General features: G+C 43.4%; 1 protein-coding gene across 6 annotated transcripts in view; it reads left to right on the plus strand.

Moving 5' to 3' along the window:
• The first annotated feature begins 6,186 nt into the window (after positions 1-6,186).
• PALM2AKAP2 (PALM2 and AKAP2 fusion) overlaps positions 6,187-14,654 on the plus strand; it is a 356,683-nt gene continuing 348,215 nt past the window's right edge. For 2 of the 6 annotated variants that reach the window (XM_075931391.1, XM_075931393.1), the window contains exon 1: positions 6,187-6,549. In XM_075931391.1, coding sequence (XP_075787506.1) covers positions 6,505-6,549 — 45 coding nt within the window. In that variant the 5' untranslated portion in view covers positions 6,187-6,504. The remainder of the gene's footprint in view (positions 6,550-14,654) is intronic. The other 4 variants (XM_075931392.1, XM_075931394.1, XM_075931395.1 and 1 more) reach the window with 2 other exon arrangements.

A 14,654-nucleotide genomic window follows, 5' to 3' on the forward strand; every position in this document is an offset into this window, starting at 1 on the left:
TGTGGGAGCTTAACTAAATAGCATTTTTTAAGGGCTGCCTCAATTGGTTGGTGGATTTTCAGGGTATTTGACTTCTTTCCTGAAATAATTCCCAAACTCTGAACAGCCCATACATACAGTGTGCACTAGGATCTGGTCTGTTTTACATCAGTAATGTGAATGTACTTACTTCAGGGAAGTTACTCCTGATTTATACTGGGGTGAAATCAAAATCAGTCCCCTTGTGTTTGTTAATAAAGCTTACTGCAAATTATAGCCTTTAAGGTTTATGGGGAGCTGAAACCCTGTTTCTCAATGCTGTTCTTTTGTAGAGGAAGAATGCTTTCTCTCTGATGTTGCGTTTCAAGTTGGATCAATTATTTAATCTTGGCAGAAAACATGAAAGCATTGGAAGCTCTTGAAGTAAATGGATTTCTTTCCTCTCTGGTTGCTTTAGATAGGATATGTGCTGTTGAAAGTAAGACTGAATCCAACTTCCTGCTTAAAGATCCTATTACCTTCAATGGAAGTTTTCATTGAGCCATGGCTGTTGGATTCTAGGTTTTAAAATATTTTTTCCCAGAAGGGGAAGCAGAATCATAGAGCTGGAAGAGACCTCAGGAGGTCATCGAGTCCAACCCCCTGCCCAAAGCAGGATCAATCCCAACTAAATCATCCCAGTCAGGGCTTTGCCAAGCCAGGATTTAAGAATCTCTTGGGATGGAGATTCTCCTCCCTCCCCACCCCCCCCAAGTAACCCATCCCAGTGCTTCACCATCCTCCTAGGGAAATAGTTTTTCCTAATATCCAAACTACAGCTCCTCCACTGCAACTAGAAACCATTGCTCCTTGTTCTGTCATCTGTCACCACTGAGAACAACCTCTCTCCAACCTCTTTGGAACCCCCATTCAGGTAGTTGAAGGCTGCTAACTGCTCACAGATAAAGGAGAAACAACAAAGATTTATTGTACACCTGGGAAGAGAGTGTCTGGAATGGGCACAAGAAGAGAAGACTAATGCTGTAATAAAAGGCTTTTCTGTTAGGCATTCAGGAAGGTTCAGTGCTGGTTCTGCTGGAAAAGGAGCGGTATAAATTCCATCAAATGCTACAGAACCTAAGTTTAATTTTTTTTTAATTTGAAATATATGTCAAGTTCTTTCCTTTGTGAGGCTCAAAAACCTAATCCCACTTAAACCAGTCACTAGGGATGAAAGTTTGCTACTGAGATTATTCCTAAAGATCACGGGGTTGTTCACTGTCCACATTGGAGTCAATAGGGCAATCTTTTGGGACCCAGGTGACTCAAGGACACAGATCTATCAGGTTTGGTATAGTGGAAGGCTGCAAACAAAACCACAGCAGCAGGAATTCATCCTGAGATTGGCACTAACTATTAAGTAGCTGACTAGAAAATACAGTATTTCTGGGACTGAAAATGTTTGTACAGCACCTAGCACAATGGAGGACTGGTCCGTGACTGGGGCCACTGGGTGCTACTGCAATGCAAAAGTTAAATAACAATTAGTGGTAGTAATCACGATATGGGAGGCCTGTCCCAACAATCTTCCAACCTCTGAGGGAGCTGATCTCATCTCTGCCACTGACTTCCTGTGTAATCTTGGGCAAGTCATGTAACCTCTTTGTACCTCACTCTGTATAAAGGTGAGAGGGATGCTTTGAGAATGGAAAACAGTCCAGAAGTGCTAAGCAGTAATATTATTATATTATTGCACTTATTTCACTGTGATTAAGACTAGGAGAGGTTGTGGAATCTCTCTCACTGGAGATATTTAAGAGCAGGTTAGATAGACACCTGTCAGGGATGATCTAGATGGTGCTTGTTCCTGCTGTGAGGGCAGGGGACTGGACTCGATGACCTCTCAAGGTCCCTTCCAGTTCTAGTGTTCTATGATACTATGATCCTGAGTCTGCACAAACTCTTCTGGGAGTTTTAGAAGCCAAGGGATGCTCCCACCATAGGTCACTCTCAGAGTTGGCACTGCCCAGCAGGAGAAACTGGGATTCACTGGGACACATAAATAAACCAGAGGGGAAAAAAGAAGCCAAATATCAATCCTGCTACCAGATTGAGTGAGGGGAGCGGGGAGACCCCACCCTCAAGAGGTGATATTCATCTTAGAAAAGAAGAGACTAAGGGAGGATATGACAGAGGTCTATAAAATCATGACTGGTGTGGAAAAAGTGAATACAGAAAAATTATCTACTTATTCCCACAATATAAGAACTCGGGATCACCACATGAAATTAATAAGCAGCGGGTTTAAAACAAGAAAAGGACGTTTTTCTTCACACAGCGCACAGTCAACATGTGGAACTCCTTGCCAGAGGATGTGGTGAAGACCAGGACTTTAACAGTGTTCAAAAGAGAGCTAGATAGATTCATGGAGGTTAGATCCATTAATGGCTATTAACCAGGATGAGTCGGAACGGTGTCCCTAACATCTCTTTGTCTGGAAATGGGTGACAGGAGAGGAATCTTGTGAAGATTACCTGTTGTTCCCTTCCACTGAGACATCTCATATTGGCCACTGTCAGCAGACAAGATACTGAGCTAGATGAACCTTTGGTCTGACCCAGTATGTCCATTCTTATGATCAGCGGCGGCCCGTGAGCATAGGCCAACTCAGCCTTCACATAGGGTACTGTATTCAACGGGGTACCTGGGGCGCCCAATGATGACGTCATGGCCATTGATGACCGTGCAGGCGGGGGCGCCGATCGCGCATTCCGCCTGGGGCACCAGCTGCCGCCGCTCACCCTCCTTATGATGTAGTAGCTTTCCCTTGTAAGGACTGCTGCTATTGGTCAATTCCAGTGCATCTAGCAAACCAGCAAAAGGGACATGGCTGCCAGGATATGGCTGTGGAACTTGGAAGCAGGCTTTTCCTCCTCTACTCACCCTTTCCCCACCCCCACTATGAAAAATCCACCCTATCCCCTTTCTTCGGGCCATGGGTCATATGGGATGAGTGCAAACGAGTGATCTAGCATCAGGGAGGCCCGGGTTGGTTGCCTTGTGTGGCTAACACAAATTAAGCCTTGAAGTGAGGTGGGCCTAGGCTTGGTGCCTGATTGGATGCTTGACATTTGAGCACCAAGAGCAGGAAAGGCAGGTGGTGGCTCCGGGTAACAAATGTCTCCCTCTCTCTCCCTGCAGCCTGCAGAGGTTATTGTAAGAGTGACCTTCCTGGATGTGAAAAGCCAATAAAGTTGTAGCCCTTTGCCATTTTGAGGGAGCTTGTTGCTTGAGTATATAACACCACTGCCCATTCCTCTTTGATCAGCATCACTCCCTCCATCACTACAGTTCACTCTCCTCTCTGAGCCAGCTCTCCCCACCGATATGTGGGATGCGGCTTAATGGAGCAGGGACTAAAAATGCTGCAGCACATGAGTTAACAAAGCAGGGACTGAGCTGTGACTATCAGGCTTTGCTGAGGGCCATGAAATCTGAGGTTGGCTGTGAGTGAAAAGATGCAATATGGGATAGCATCACAGTCTTGATGGTAATGAAGATCCTCATTTCGTAACAGAAGGAGGTGGGGTTCTCTTGCTCATACGTCGGTTTCAGCCTGACTCTCTGACTTGCACAGTCTGCAAGAGGCAGAGCCATAATGCTGCTGCAAATGAAGACGAGATGGTTGCTGTTGCAGATAGTGGGATAGTGTAACACAAAACAATACCCAATTCTCTGTAAACCAGTGACCACTAATCAAAAGAGAACTAAAATAAGGTCCAGCATATTATTAATTCAAACCCTCTATGAGTCTGTCCAGAGACGCACTGAACTATTAAAATGCCTTCAAGTTTCCATATACACAAAAGAACCAACACGTGTCTGGAACTTGTTTGTTTTCTTATCAGTAATATTTACTTTTTGTAGGGTGCTCACCCCAGAGTAGAATGTCTGCCCGTCTCTCTGTCAACTCCCTTGAACTAAACATGGGGGCTAAGAATGATTAGAGGGCTGGAGATTGGGGCTGGTGGCTCTCGACCCACAAGAAAGCTATGCCTCTTTGGGATTTGTCATGATGCTCAATGATAAGAAGGCCTTGATTCATCAGAGCACACTGAAGCATGTTCTTAACTTCCATTAACTTTAATTCACTTCAAAAAGTGCTTAGAGACTTTGCTGAATTGCTAAGGAAAGTCGAGCGTCCTGTGGTATATTTTTCTCAGTCTTATTTGATTGTGTCCCTCTGTAAGGCTTCATGAGGCTGTAGTTCTGATTTCTCAAATTCCATATCCAGCTGACCTCAGTGAACTCCAGTACTTCCCTGGGTATAACTGACAGTCAAATTCTTCTCTGGGGGCACAGCTTGCCAAAAAACGAAGGGGCAGTGAAAGAAAGGACTGAATCCCATTACTCCCACCCATGTGCCTTCCTCCTCCGTCAATGGGAGGATAGATTTATAACTGTCTGCAGCATGGCAGAGTATTTCAAAACCGACTGTAGTAATGGCACACACATGTGGGGGTCCTTCTTGTGCCACTGACGATGAGATTCTGGAGAAAAACAAGACACTAAAAGGGACTGAAGAATTAAACAGTAACTGAATTTTCTAAGATTCCCAAGATGTGCATAATAGCAAAGATTGTTTGCACAGCAATGAGTCCCATATGAAACTGGAATTCCTGGCGGAGTCCCCACTTGTTTGAAAGGTAGCCTCTGGAGGTAAATATTGTTCGTTTTTAAGAGAAAGGGCAGTAAAACCTTGCCCGTTTAGATATAAAAGTTCCAAGAGTAGACTGCGTGCAGTGCATTTTCCCAACTGAAGGGCTATAGTTCATAGAAATGTCATTCTTCTAGTTACTGTGTTGTTCTAGAGCAGTGGTTCTCAAACGTTTTGGCCTGTGGCCAACCCCATTCTATGCAAACTTTTCCACGGACCACCAGCCAGACACCCATAGCCCCAAGCCCTTTAAATCACCACTGGAGCACCACACTACGTGGTCCAGGCAGTGCTGAGGGCCGGCTACATTATCCTACCTTTTCTGCCCAAGATCCCACCTCTTTTGGGAGTGTGGAGCCAGCTCCCCCCTCCACACCCCTTTCCCAAGGGCCTGGCTCCCTTGTGTGTACAGGGGGAGGTGGATCAGATGGGGAGCCTGGGGAACTGGGATTGGCTGGGCAAGGAAACTGGGTTCAGAATCCTGGATCAGAGACTGGGACTGGTCTGAGGAGCGGGAGAGGTTCAGGTTTGGGGATATGGGCAGAAGGGTCTGGGTGACCCTAGAGCACGTTCCCCTGCAGAGGCTGGAATGGAATCCAAGGATTCCTGCGTCTCACCATTCCTCCGCTGTAAGCAAATATCTGGGAAATGCAGAGGCAAAATATGTGTCTGCTCCCTCTCTAATGCAGGTCCACATACAAGATGCCAGCTTACTAATACTATCAGCTACTCCAGCCATTCAAGTGACAGCAGTATACGGCGTATATGCGTGTTGAAGCCTACTGGGGTAAGAGGCAGTACTGATAATGCACAAAGGCACTTCCATTTTTTCATTTGATTTATTTTAATCCAGAACATTACACGTAAAATAAAAGTGGACTGAATGGTCGCAAAGCCAAGCATGCAAAAATTAGGAATTGAGAGAATTAAGGCTTCCTGAACAATCTTAATTCATTCTTCTTGATTTTATGCATTACGACACAGTCATTAATTACATTATCACATACTTCCCCTCTTCCCCCCACACATACACTTTTGAGTGCCTGATTTGCAACCTTAACTTTCTTCAATATAGTTTTTGTGTGTGATCTGTATACACAGTAGGTGGGCTTCATCATATTCCCTACCCTCTGAGGTATACTCCAGAAAAGTCACCTCTTTAACAACTCTTTAAACATGCCACATTATAATTGCAGTCACAGACTACTGTGATATACTCTGAATGCCTAACCATGTATTGTTTCTCTCGTGTCACTAAAACAATCTCTTTTTCTCTAGCCAAACCAGTTTAGACCTTAGGTTTGCCGTGCCTAACTCTTTAATAGCTACTGATTGGTGAATTTCTTCTATTCCCCCTCACCCTGGAGTCCCTGTTTTAAGGGCACACAGTGAGACAGCTGTCTCTGCTGCATTCATGCAGGTTCTGATTACTGTGCATGCTATTGATGTTGAGCTCCTGTCATGACCCAACACTCCATAGGAGGAGCAAATGAGCTGAGACGTCAAGGCAAAAAATTATAGCCATGCGAGCTATCCCTGGACTCAGCTGCTTTTGGAGCACATACATGGCTAGTGTGACAGCAACAGCACACAGAAGCAGCAATGAAATGCAGTTAGCAGTGCAGCTGGGAGACAAGCAGGCAGGCACGGGTCCAGTTTCTAAAATGATCCTCTCGTAAGCTAGTCTTCAGTGCCTCCAAAAGTGGTTGACTTCTGCAAAGCAGCCCAGCTTTTCTTTGCAAATACTCTGTGGTGTAACTCAGCTTCTCTTGGTGACTGCAGTGTTTTGTTGTTGTTTTTTTCTTCCCCTCTGTGGCCTTTTCTCCAGGATGGCGGAGGCAGAATTGCACAAGGAAAGGCTGCAAGCCATAGCAGTAAGTCAGTTTCATTTTACTTGCTCTTTTGTCTGTGAATGGGGAGCCGGGAGCTGCTGAAGTAGCCAAGCATTCCAGCACGGTAGCAGGGCAGCATTTAGACAGCGTGGTTTTGGAGAAGTTTTCAGCATAGAGTTCTCCCTTTTCCTCCTTAGCAAACAACTGGTTGAAGACCGTTTTTATGTGATTTAACTGATACCAGGGAGAGTTAGGATGCTCTCTTATGGCAACATGTGCCAAACCCATGAATACGTGGTGACATGCTTAAAAGACTGATGAAAGGGAAGAACCGGAGGAGTAAATGAGGAGGGTGGAGGTTGGAGGGAGAGCATCTGGACTTTGGTTATAAGGATATTATTGCACTGTTGGAGCTGTAGTTAAGCAGATGAAGAAGTTAAACCAGAGGGAACAGACTCAGGGTGGCTTTTACTGAAGAATATGATGCTTATTTTTTTTTAAAGGCAAAAAAAAAATCAAGTAAAGAAGGCAGATGATCAGTCATCATTCTGTCTTTTCTACTGATCTTAACCTATAACCTCAACTCTGTTGCAGGAGCAAAGTTACCAAAGAATTTTAATTTCAATTTTTATTTTCCTTTTTGATATTAAAATCAGACACACAGTGAGGCAGCCTGAGCTGATGCAAATGGGCTCAGTGCCATTTGACTTCAGTGACACTACAGCCAATGGGCGCAGCGGAGTAATTGGCCCCAGTTTTTCAAAAATATAATTGTGCTCACAAGGGAAAATGTTGGGTCGTTATTAAAAGCACCACATTGCCATGACTTCTGTCCATCCATTAAAGCCCGCCTAACCTTGCCCTGGTTCAGGATGACACTCAGTTGGGTTTGGGGATGGTCTTTGGCGTGGCTGTCATGCTAATTCAGCAAATCTATGGAGTCAAATGGTACGATATGTGCAGAATGTTTCAGGTCTGCAGGGCAAAGGCAGAGACTGACTGAGCCTGCTTGGATTTTAGGAGCCCCTGCCAGCGTGTTGCCAATGATCAACAGATGTTGTGTTTTACTAGAGCTGCCACAGCTGGATTATATATTTCCTTTGTAGACAGCGGAATGGCGGCAGCGGCTGCTGTTGTACCCAGTTGTTTTTCTTAGGTCTGTGAAACTACTAAGAGGCACATGTATATTTAACATAAACAGAAAAAGTATAAACTAAATACATGTTCCTCTAAAATGTTTCCTGGAAAAGATCAAACGTTTTCATTTAAAGGGGAGGAGGAGATATTATGTCTTAAAGTGTTTAATGTTGTAATAGAGAGAAGTAGCTGATTTAAAAAAAAAACTGGTCCAAAGTATTTTACAGGTATAGGCATTAACAATTCCTCTGATCAAAGTATTAATCATGATTCTTTAGGCCATTAAAGGGCTAATTTTCACATTCCCCACTTGCAAACTCTTTTTGGAAGCTTTCTGCTGCCAGACTTGGAGAACTGGCACTGCATTGCTCCAGAAATTATTGCAATTATATTTGAGAACCTTGAAAAATCCTTCTTTGTCTTCAAGCAGAAAAGAGCTGGGGGATGTATGACTGCTGCCTTCTTTTGTCATTGAATTGTTTGTGGATAACCAGTGGCCCATGCTCCCGCTCGTGGGTATACAGTACATAAGAAAGAATGTGCCTGGATTTAAAACAGTTCAACATGAAACACAAAAATATTCAAATTTGGCCTTGGGTTGTAGGCAGATTGCACCCACAAGCCAGCAGTTTGTCTGCATATCAACAAGTTGTCCATATCAGTTTTGGGGAAACTTTACAGCTCCTGCAGAATAGTTGCAAATGTCAGTCGGCGTGTATTTTGAATGCAAACTTGGTTCATCAGCATGGGGCACCGGGCAGAGTCGCGGGGTACTTGTCCTATGTTCCTGGTTTGTTGGGCTTATCCAATATGATTAGGAGGATCATCCAAACTTAAATGGTGTCTCAGAAAAGAGGGATGCAGTAGTTCAGTTAAGACCACTGATCCACCTGGAAAAGTCAGGAGAAAATATTTTAATCAAGTTCTTGTATCTCTCTCACACAGGCAAAGGTCTATTGCTATATATTATTACAAGAGTGGTGTGAATGCTCAGGGGGGAAAAATCCTTGCACAATTATTGCAATTTCTAAGCAAATTCACTTGGACTATGATCCAAGTGATTGCTTCTCTGGACAATCTTGGGAACAAATTTACTGTTAGGAACATTCACAGAAATAGTGACTGTTGTGTGAATATTGCAGAATATTGAAGGAATGCAAATTTCAAATTGTGAATTGTGATTTTTTTTTTCCTGGCAGAAACCTGATAGTTTCCTCTCAGCCATATTGTTGCAGTTTCAAACCAGTGATCTCTCAAAAGATACATCTACACTTCACACTTATTTCAAAATGAACTATTCTGGGAGAAATACTCCGAAATAGCTTATATCAAAATAGTGCATCTACACTGCAGGCTCCCCTAATGTGGATGTGCTACCTCGATTTAGAGCCCCAGGAAGCAACAGGGAGTAATTACTTGGAATAGGGGAGGAGCTATTTCAAAATAGCAGCAGTCGGAGCGTCCACAATACTGCTGTTTCAAAATAGCAATTTTGGAAGAGGCATTATTCCTCATGGAATGAAGTTTACAGAAGTCAGAAAAAGCCTTCCGTTATTTCAAATTTATTTCAAAATAGCGGAATTGCTGTGTATACGCTTGCACTATTTAGCATTAATGATCATTATTCCAAAACAACGCTGCTGTGTAGACACAACATCTTTCTATAGCTCTGATCCTGCATTGTGAGCAGAGTTGAAGTACAAGTGGGAGAGGAAAGCGTGCCCTTTTGTTAAGGCACCAGTCTAGATCTTGGGAGACTGGGTTCAATTCACTACTCTGCCACAGATGTGACTGTAGGCAAGTCACTTAGCTCTCTTTTCCATCTGTGAAATGGGGATAATAGTAGTGGTCTACCTCATAGGGTGTTGTGAGGACAACTACGTTAATGACTGTGGGATGCTCAGACATTACGGTGATAGGAGACACTCAGTGATAAGATAATTCTTTTCAATTCTCTGCAACATTTCTAAAAAGAGTTTGTCCCCTGTAAAATACTGCTTGTGACATAGTGAAAACACAGGCTGGTCTGGAGTGACATGAAACTTTTCTTAGCACTCCTTCAATATAACTTCTGTGTCATTTTTGCAACTCATGAGTAACATGGTTTCCTCAAACAGGACGATAAAACCTTTATATCATTCTGTACCATCATGTATTTTTATGCATACATGTTTATCTTGAATCCTATGTTAAGCAACTATTCAAGGCACTGACATAAATCAGCTGCTTAGCACAAGCTGTCTTCTGACACAAATCAAGCAGAAGTGTATGCAGTATGATGGTATGGAGGTACTTTGGAAAGTGAGTGATTGGAAGGATGGATTTCTGCTTATATGAGCTAGAACAGAAGATTTATATAGTTTGACAGATTTCAGACTTGATTGAATAATGCTAACCCTTCATCTTGGATTAGTGCATTTTTCATGGGGAGGGACTGGTAAAATGTGGAAGAAAGAGAGAAACATTTTTGTGGCATTTTAAGCAATGATGGCTGACTTAAGAAGTTTGGAATGTTAGTCTTCCCAGAGGAGGTGGATTTAGTGGGGAAAGAACAGGTGAGACTAGCAATTTATCATGTGGTGGACAAATTAATCAATCTATGACATGGTTGTCATGATCATGAAATGATATAAATGTATATGTGTATGCTTATATATAGTGTATGTATAAATTGCCAGGCAACAATGGTTGCAATTCAGATCACAATAAGTCTCTCTCAAATTAGATGCATACTACAAGCAAAAAAAAAAAAAAATGAGAGCCAGAAAATGCCATCATGATTAAACAACAGAGTAAAAAAGGCAGATAGTGGCAAAAAATATATATCCTTTTAAAACTGGAAGTCAAATCCTACTGAAGAAAATAGAAAGGAAGATAAACTCTAACAAGTCAATGGTAAAAGTATAATTAGGCAAGCCAAGAAAAATTTGAAGAGAAACTAGCAAAAGACACAAAAACTAAAAGCAATCACAGGATCCAGGTGCAAAAGGAGCACTCAGAGATGATAAAGCTCTTGGGGACAAGCTCAATAAATTAGTTACATTGGAGAGGCTACAATGGAGATTCCCACACTGAGCCATTCTTATCAGATGACAGATCTGAGGAACTGACCCATATTGTGGTGTCAATAGAGAAGGTTTTGGAACATTTTGATGAATTAAACAGCAATAAGTCGCCAATACCACATGGTATTCACCTAAGCATTGTGAAGGAACTCAAATACCATACTACACAACTGCTAGGTGTGGTGCATAATTTATTGGTGAAATCAGCATCTGTATCGGGGAGTGGAGGATAGCTAATGTAATTTTAAAGGACACCAGAGGCAATCCTGCCAACTGCATGGCGATAAGCCTAACTTCAATACCAGGCAAATTGGTTGAAACTATAGTAAACAACAGAATTAGCACGCACATAGATGACCATAGTTTGCTGACAGAGTCGTGCCTCACCAGTCTGTCAGAATTCTTTGAGGGAGTCAACAAATGTGAATAAAGGTGAGCCAGTGGATGTAGTGTACTGGGACTTTCAGAAAGCCTTTGGCCTGGTCTACTCTGAGGGGAGCCGACAGCTTTGCCCAGACTCTATGCAAGGTGTGGGGAGGGGTGGCTCCACATTTCTCGAAGGGGTGGGATGGAAGGGGTGAGGCCGGGCAGGCAGCCTCAGAGATGTTGGGCCCATGCCTGCACCCCTCCCCCCCCCCAGCCCTCAGTTCTGTCTGGAACACGCCACTTAGGTCTCTGGAGCATGGCGTGTGGCGCTCCGCTGGGTGATTTAAAAGGTCCCTTTGAATCACTGGACCTGGGGAAGTTGTCCCCTTTGGTTTCCCCCTGCCCGCATATATTGGCAGACCTGTCTACACTATAAACTTACCTGGGTATAACTATGTTGCTCAGAGGTATGAAAAATCCACACTCATGAGTGACACAATTTTACTGACTAACCCCAGGTGAGAACAGTATGATGTCAATGGGAGGGTTTTTCCCATCAATGTAGCTACCGCTTCTCGCGGAGGTGATTAACTGCGTCAGCAGGGGAAGTTCTCCCATTGGCACAGTAGCATTTTGCTGCAGTGATTCAGCATAGCTGTGCTGCAGTAGATTTTCAAGTGTAGACCTCCCCTTTGACAAGGTCACACACCAAAGACTCTTAAGCAAAGTAAACAGTAGTGAGATGAGAGGGCAGGTCCTCACAATCCTTAAAAGACAGGAACCAAAGAGTAAGAATAAAAGGCCAGTTTTCAGACTGGAGAGGTAAGTAAAGAGGTCCCCCCTTCAAAGATGCACTGGGAAGAGTGCTGTTCAACATATTAATAGGTGTTCTGGAAAAGGGGATAAACAATGAGACGACCAAGCTTACAGGCAATACAAAATTACTCAAGTTAAGTACAGCCGAAGCTGACTGTGACGAGTTATAAAGAGATCTTGCAAAAATGGGCAACAAAATGGCAAACAAAAATCAATGTTGATAAATGCAAAGTAATGCACATTGGAAAATAAAATCCCAATAATACATAGAAAATGATGGGGCCTACATTGGCCGTTACCATTCAAGAAAGAGACCTTAGTGCTGTTGTGAATAGTTGTCTGAAAACTTCCACTCAATGTACAGTGGCAGTCAGAAAAGTTAACAATGTTATGAATCATTAGGAGTCAGAGACAGTAAAACAAAATATAATGTCACTATATAAATGTGCACTCATACTTTGTGTACTGGGAGCAGCACTGATCACCCATCTAAAAAAAAGATACATTAGAATAGCAAAAGGTACAGAGAGTGGAAACAAAAATTATTAGCGGCCTGGAACACCTACCATATGAGGAGAGATTTTTAAAAAAACCTGTTACTGTTCATCCTAGAAAAGAGATGACTGAGGGGTGTGGCAAGTTCAGTCCCACTCCTGGGTCCCAGACCCCTCTTCTGCCCCACTAGCCCACAGTTTAGGGGCTGCGGTATAAGTCTTACTGGCCTTTTTCAGTGTATGGCCTTCTGTTCCTCAGCAAAACAATGGAGGGTATGGCTACACTGTGTGTGTGGAGGGGTGGGTTCCAAAGAAGATATGCAAATTGTGCTCACATTTGCATATCTTCTTCAGGTTTTTTTTTTCCCAGAAGAGGATTTTCCGATATCTGGCCCGTCCACCTGGGGCCAAATATCGGAAAATCCTCTTCCGGGAAAAAAAACGGATGATATGCAAATGCGATTGCAATTTGCATACCTTCTTTGGAAAAAAACCCATAGTGTAGCCGTACCTGGAGTGTTGGGGCTGATGCCCCGGGCCAGTCGGGATTGAGTAAATAGTCCTCCTCTGGCCATCTGGGGGGAAGGGAGCCTCCAGCACTCCCTGTTGGAGCCCCTTACCTCCCACTGCAGCCTTTAGCAGTGTTGATGTTGTTATGCTCAACTTCTCTGAATCTCCTTATCAATTGTTTGTTCCTCTCCACCTCCACGCTCCAAACTCAGTTGTCACTTTCCAAACTCAGGGTATGTCTACACTTCATTTGCATAATCGTGTCCGGGCGCTATTTCGAAATACCCTATTTTGAAAAAAGAAATGCTGTCTGTATGCGGTTATTTCGAAAGAAAGCCCTTCTTTCGAATTTACCCTTACTCCTTATAAAATGAGGTTTAAGGGTAATTTCGAAAGGAGGGTTTTCTTTCAAAATAACCATGTCCAGACTGAGTTTCTTTTTTCGAAATAGGGTATTTAGAAATAGTTCCCGGATGCGATTATGCAAATGAAGTGCAAGAAATTCAAATCCGCGCTTCATCTGCAATTTCGCTCAGGTGTATTTGCATTCCTCTCTCGAAAGAGGAATGCAGTGTAGACATACTCTCAGTCTCCACTCTTCCCTCCTCTCCCCCACAGGGAAGGTTTTTAAAGAGATCATTTGGCAGCCTGAATCAACTCACCTGGCCCTTACTGATTTATAGCAGCCCTCTCTCAGCTGCCCCTGATTAACCAGTGCCATTGCTGTTTATTTTTAAGAGCTGCCTCTCTCCCCTTCTATCAAGCCCTTTAACCTTCCCTATCATGGGGGAGGATGTAATAGAGATCTATAAAGTCATGACTAATGTGGAGAAAGTGAATAAGGAGATGTTATTTGCCCCTTCATATAACACAAGAACCAGGGTCACCCAATGTATTTCATAGGAAGCAGGAACAAACAAAAAGAAGTTCTTCTTTCACAATGTACAGTCAACCTGTGGAACTTATTGCCAGAGGATGTTGTGAAGGCCAAAAAGTATCGCTGGGTTCAAAAAAGATGGGGCCCAAGATGGCTACGTCTCTGATTGCCAGATGCTGGGAATGGTGATGGGAGATTGATTATCACTTTGTTCTGCTCAATCCCTCTGAAGCATCTGACAGTGGCCACTGCTGAAAGACAGGATACAAGGCCAGATGGATGATTGATCTGCCCAATATGGCCATCCTTGTGTTCTTACATAAATCTCCACACCAACCTTGTTTTTTTCCCCTTTTGCCCGTGCTATAGATTGAAAATGTTCACCTGTTGTTTCATGAAATCTATATAAGCCTGTGAGTCGTGTGAAATGTAGTTGCTTGGTGGTACAAACAGCAAACATACTTCCAGCCTCTATATCTGGTATGTTGAGGTTTTGTGGCTGAATTAGGGTAAATTAAAGACATGCTTTGAATGCTGTGCTGAGAGGGACCCTCAGATTGGTCAACGGGTGGTTGCTGATGCCTGATTGCTATGCAGCATGTAGGACCCAGAATGGACGATAGAAGGAAAGCGAGATGGATTAAGTGCATTCATACGAGGCTTCTTGACTAGTTTGACAAAGTTGTTGGGGAGGGAGGGGATGGAAACTGAACGTTTAAATTACCTGACGTGTGAGATGGCTGTCACACAAAGACTTCCTGTACATCAGCTCCTCTCTGCCTTTGCCAAAGAAAGGAGCAGAAGTAAATTACTCCCCTGCTTAGGTGTGTGAGGTACTCTGGGAATTCTGGCTGGTACAGGCACATAGGGCAGGGAAAAGAG

The sequence above is a fragment of the Pelodiscus sinensis genome, chromosome 6, assembly GCF_049634645.1.
Source record: "Pelodiscus sinensis isolate JC-2024 chromosome 6, ASM4963464v1, whole genome shotgun sequence".
Classification (NCBI taxonomy): Eukaryota; Metazoa; Chordata; order Testudines; family Trionychidae; genus Pelodiscus; species Pelodiscus sinensis.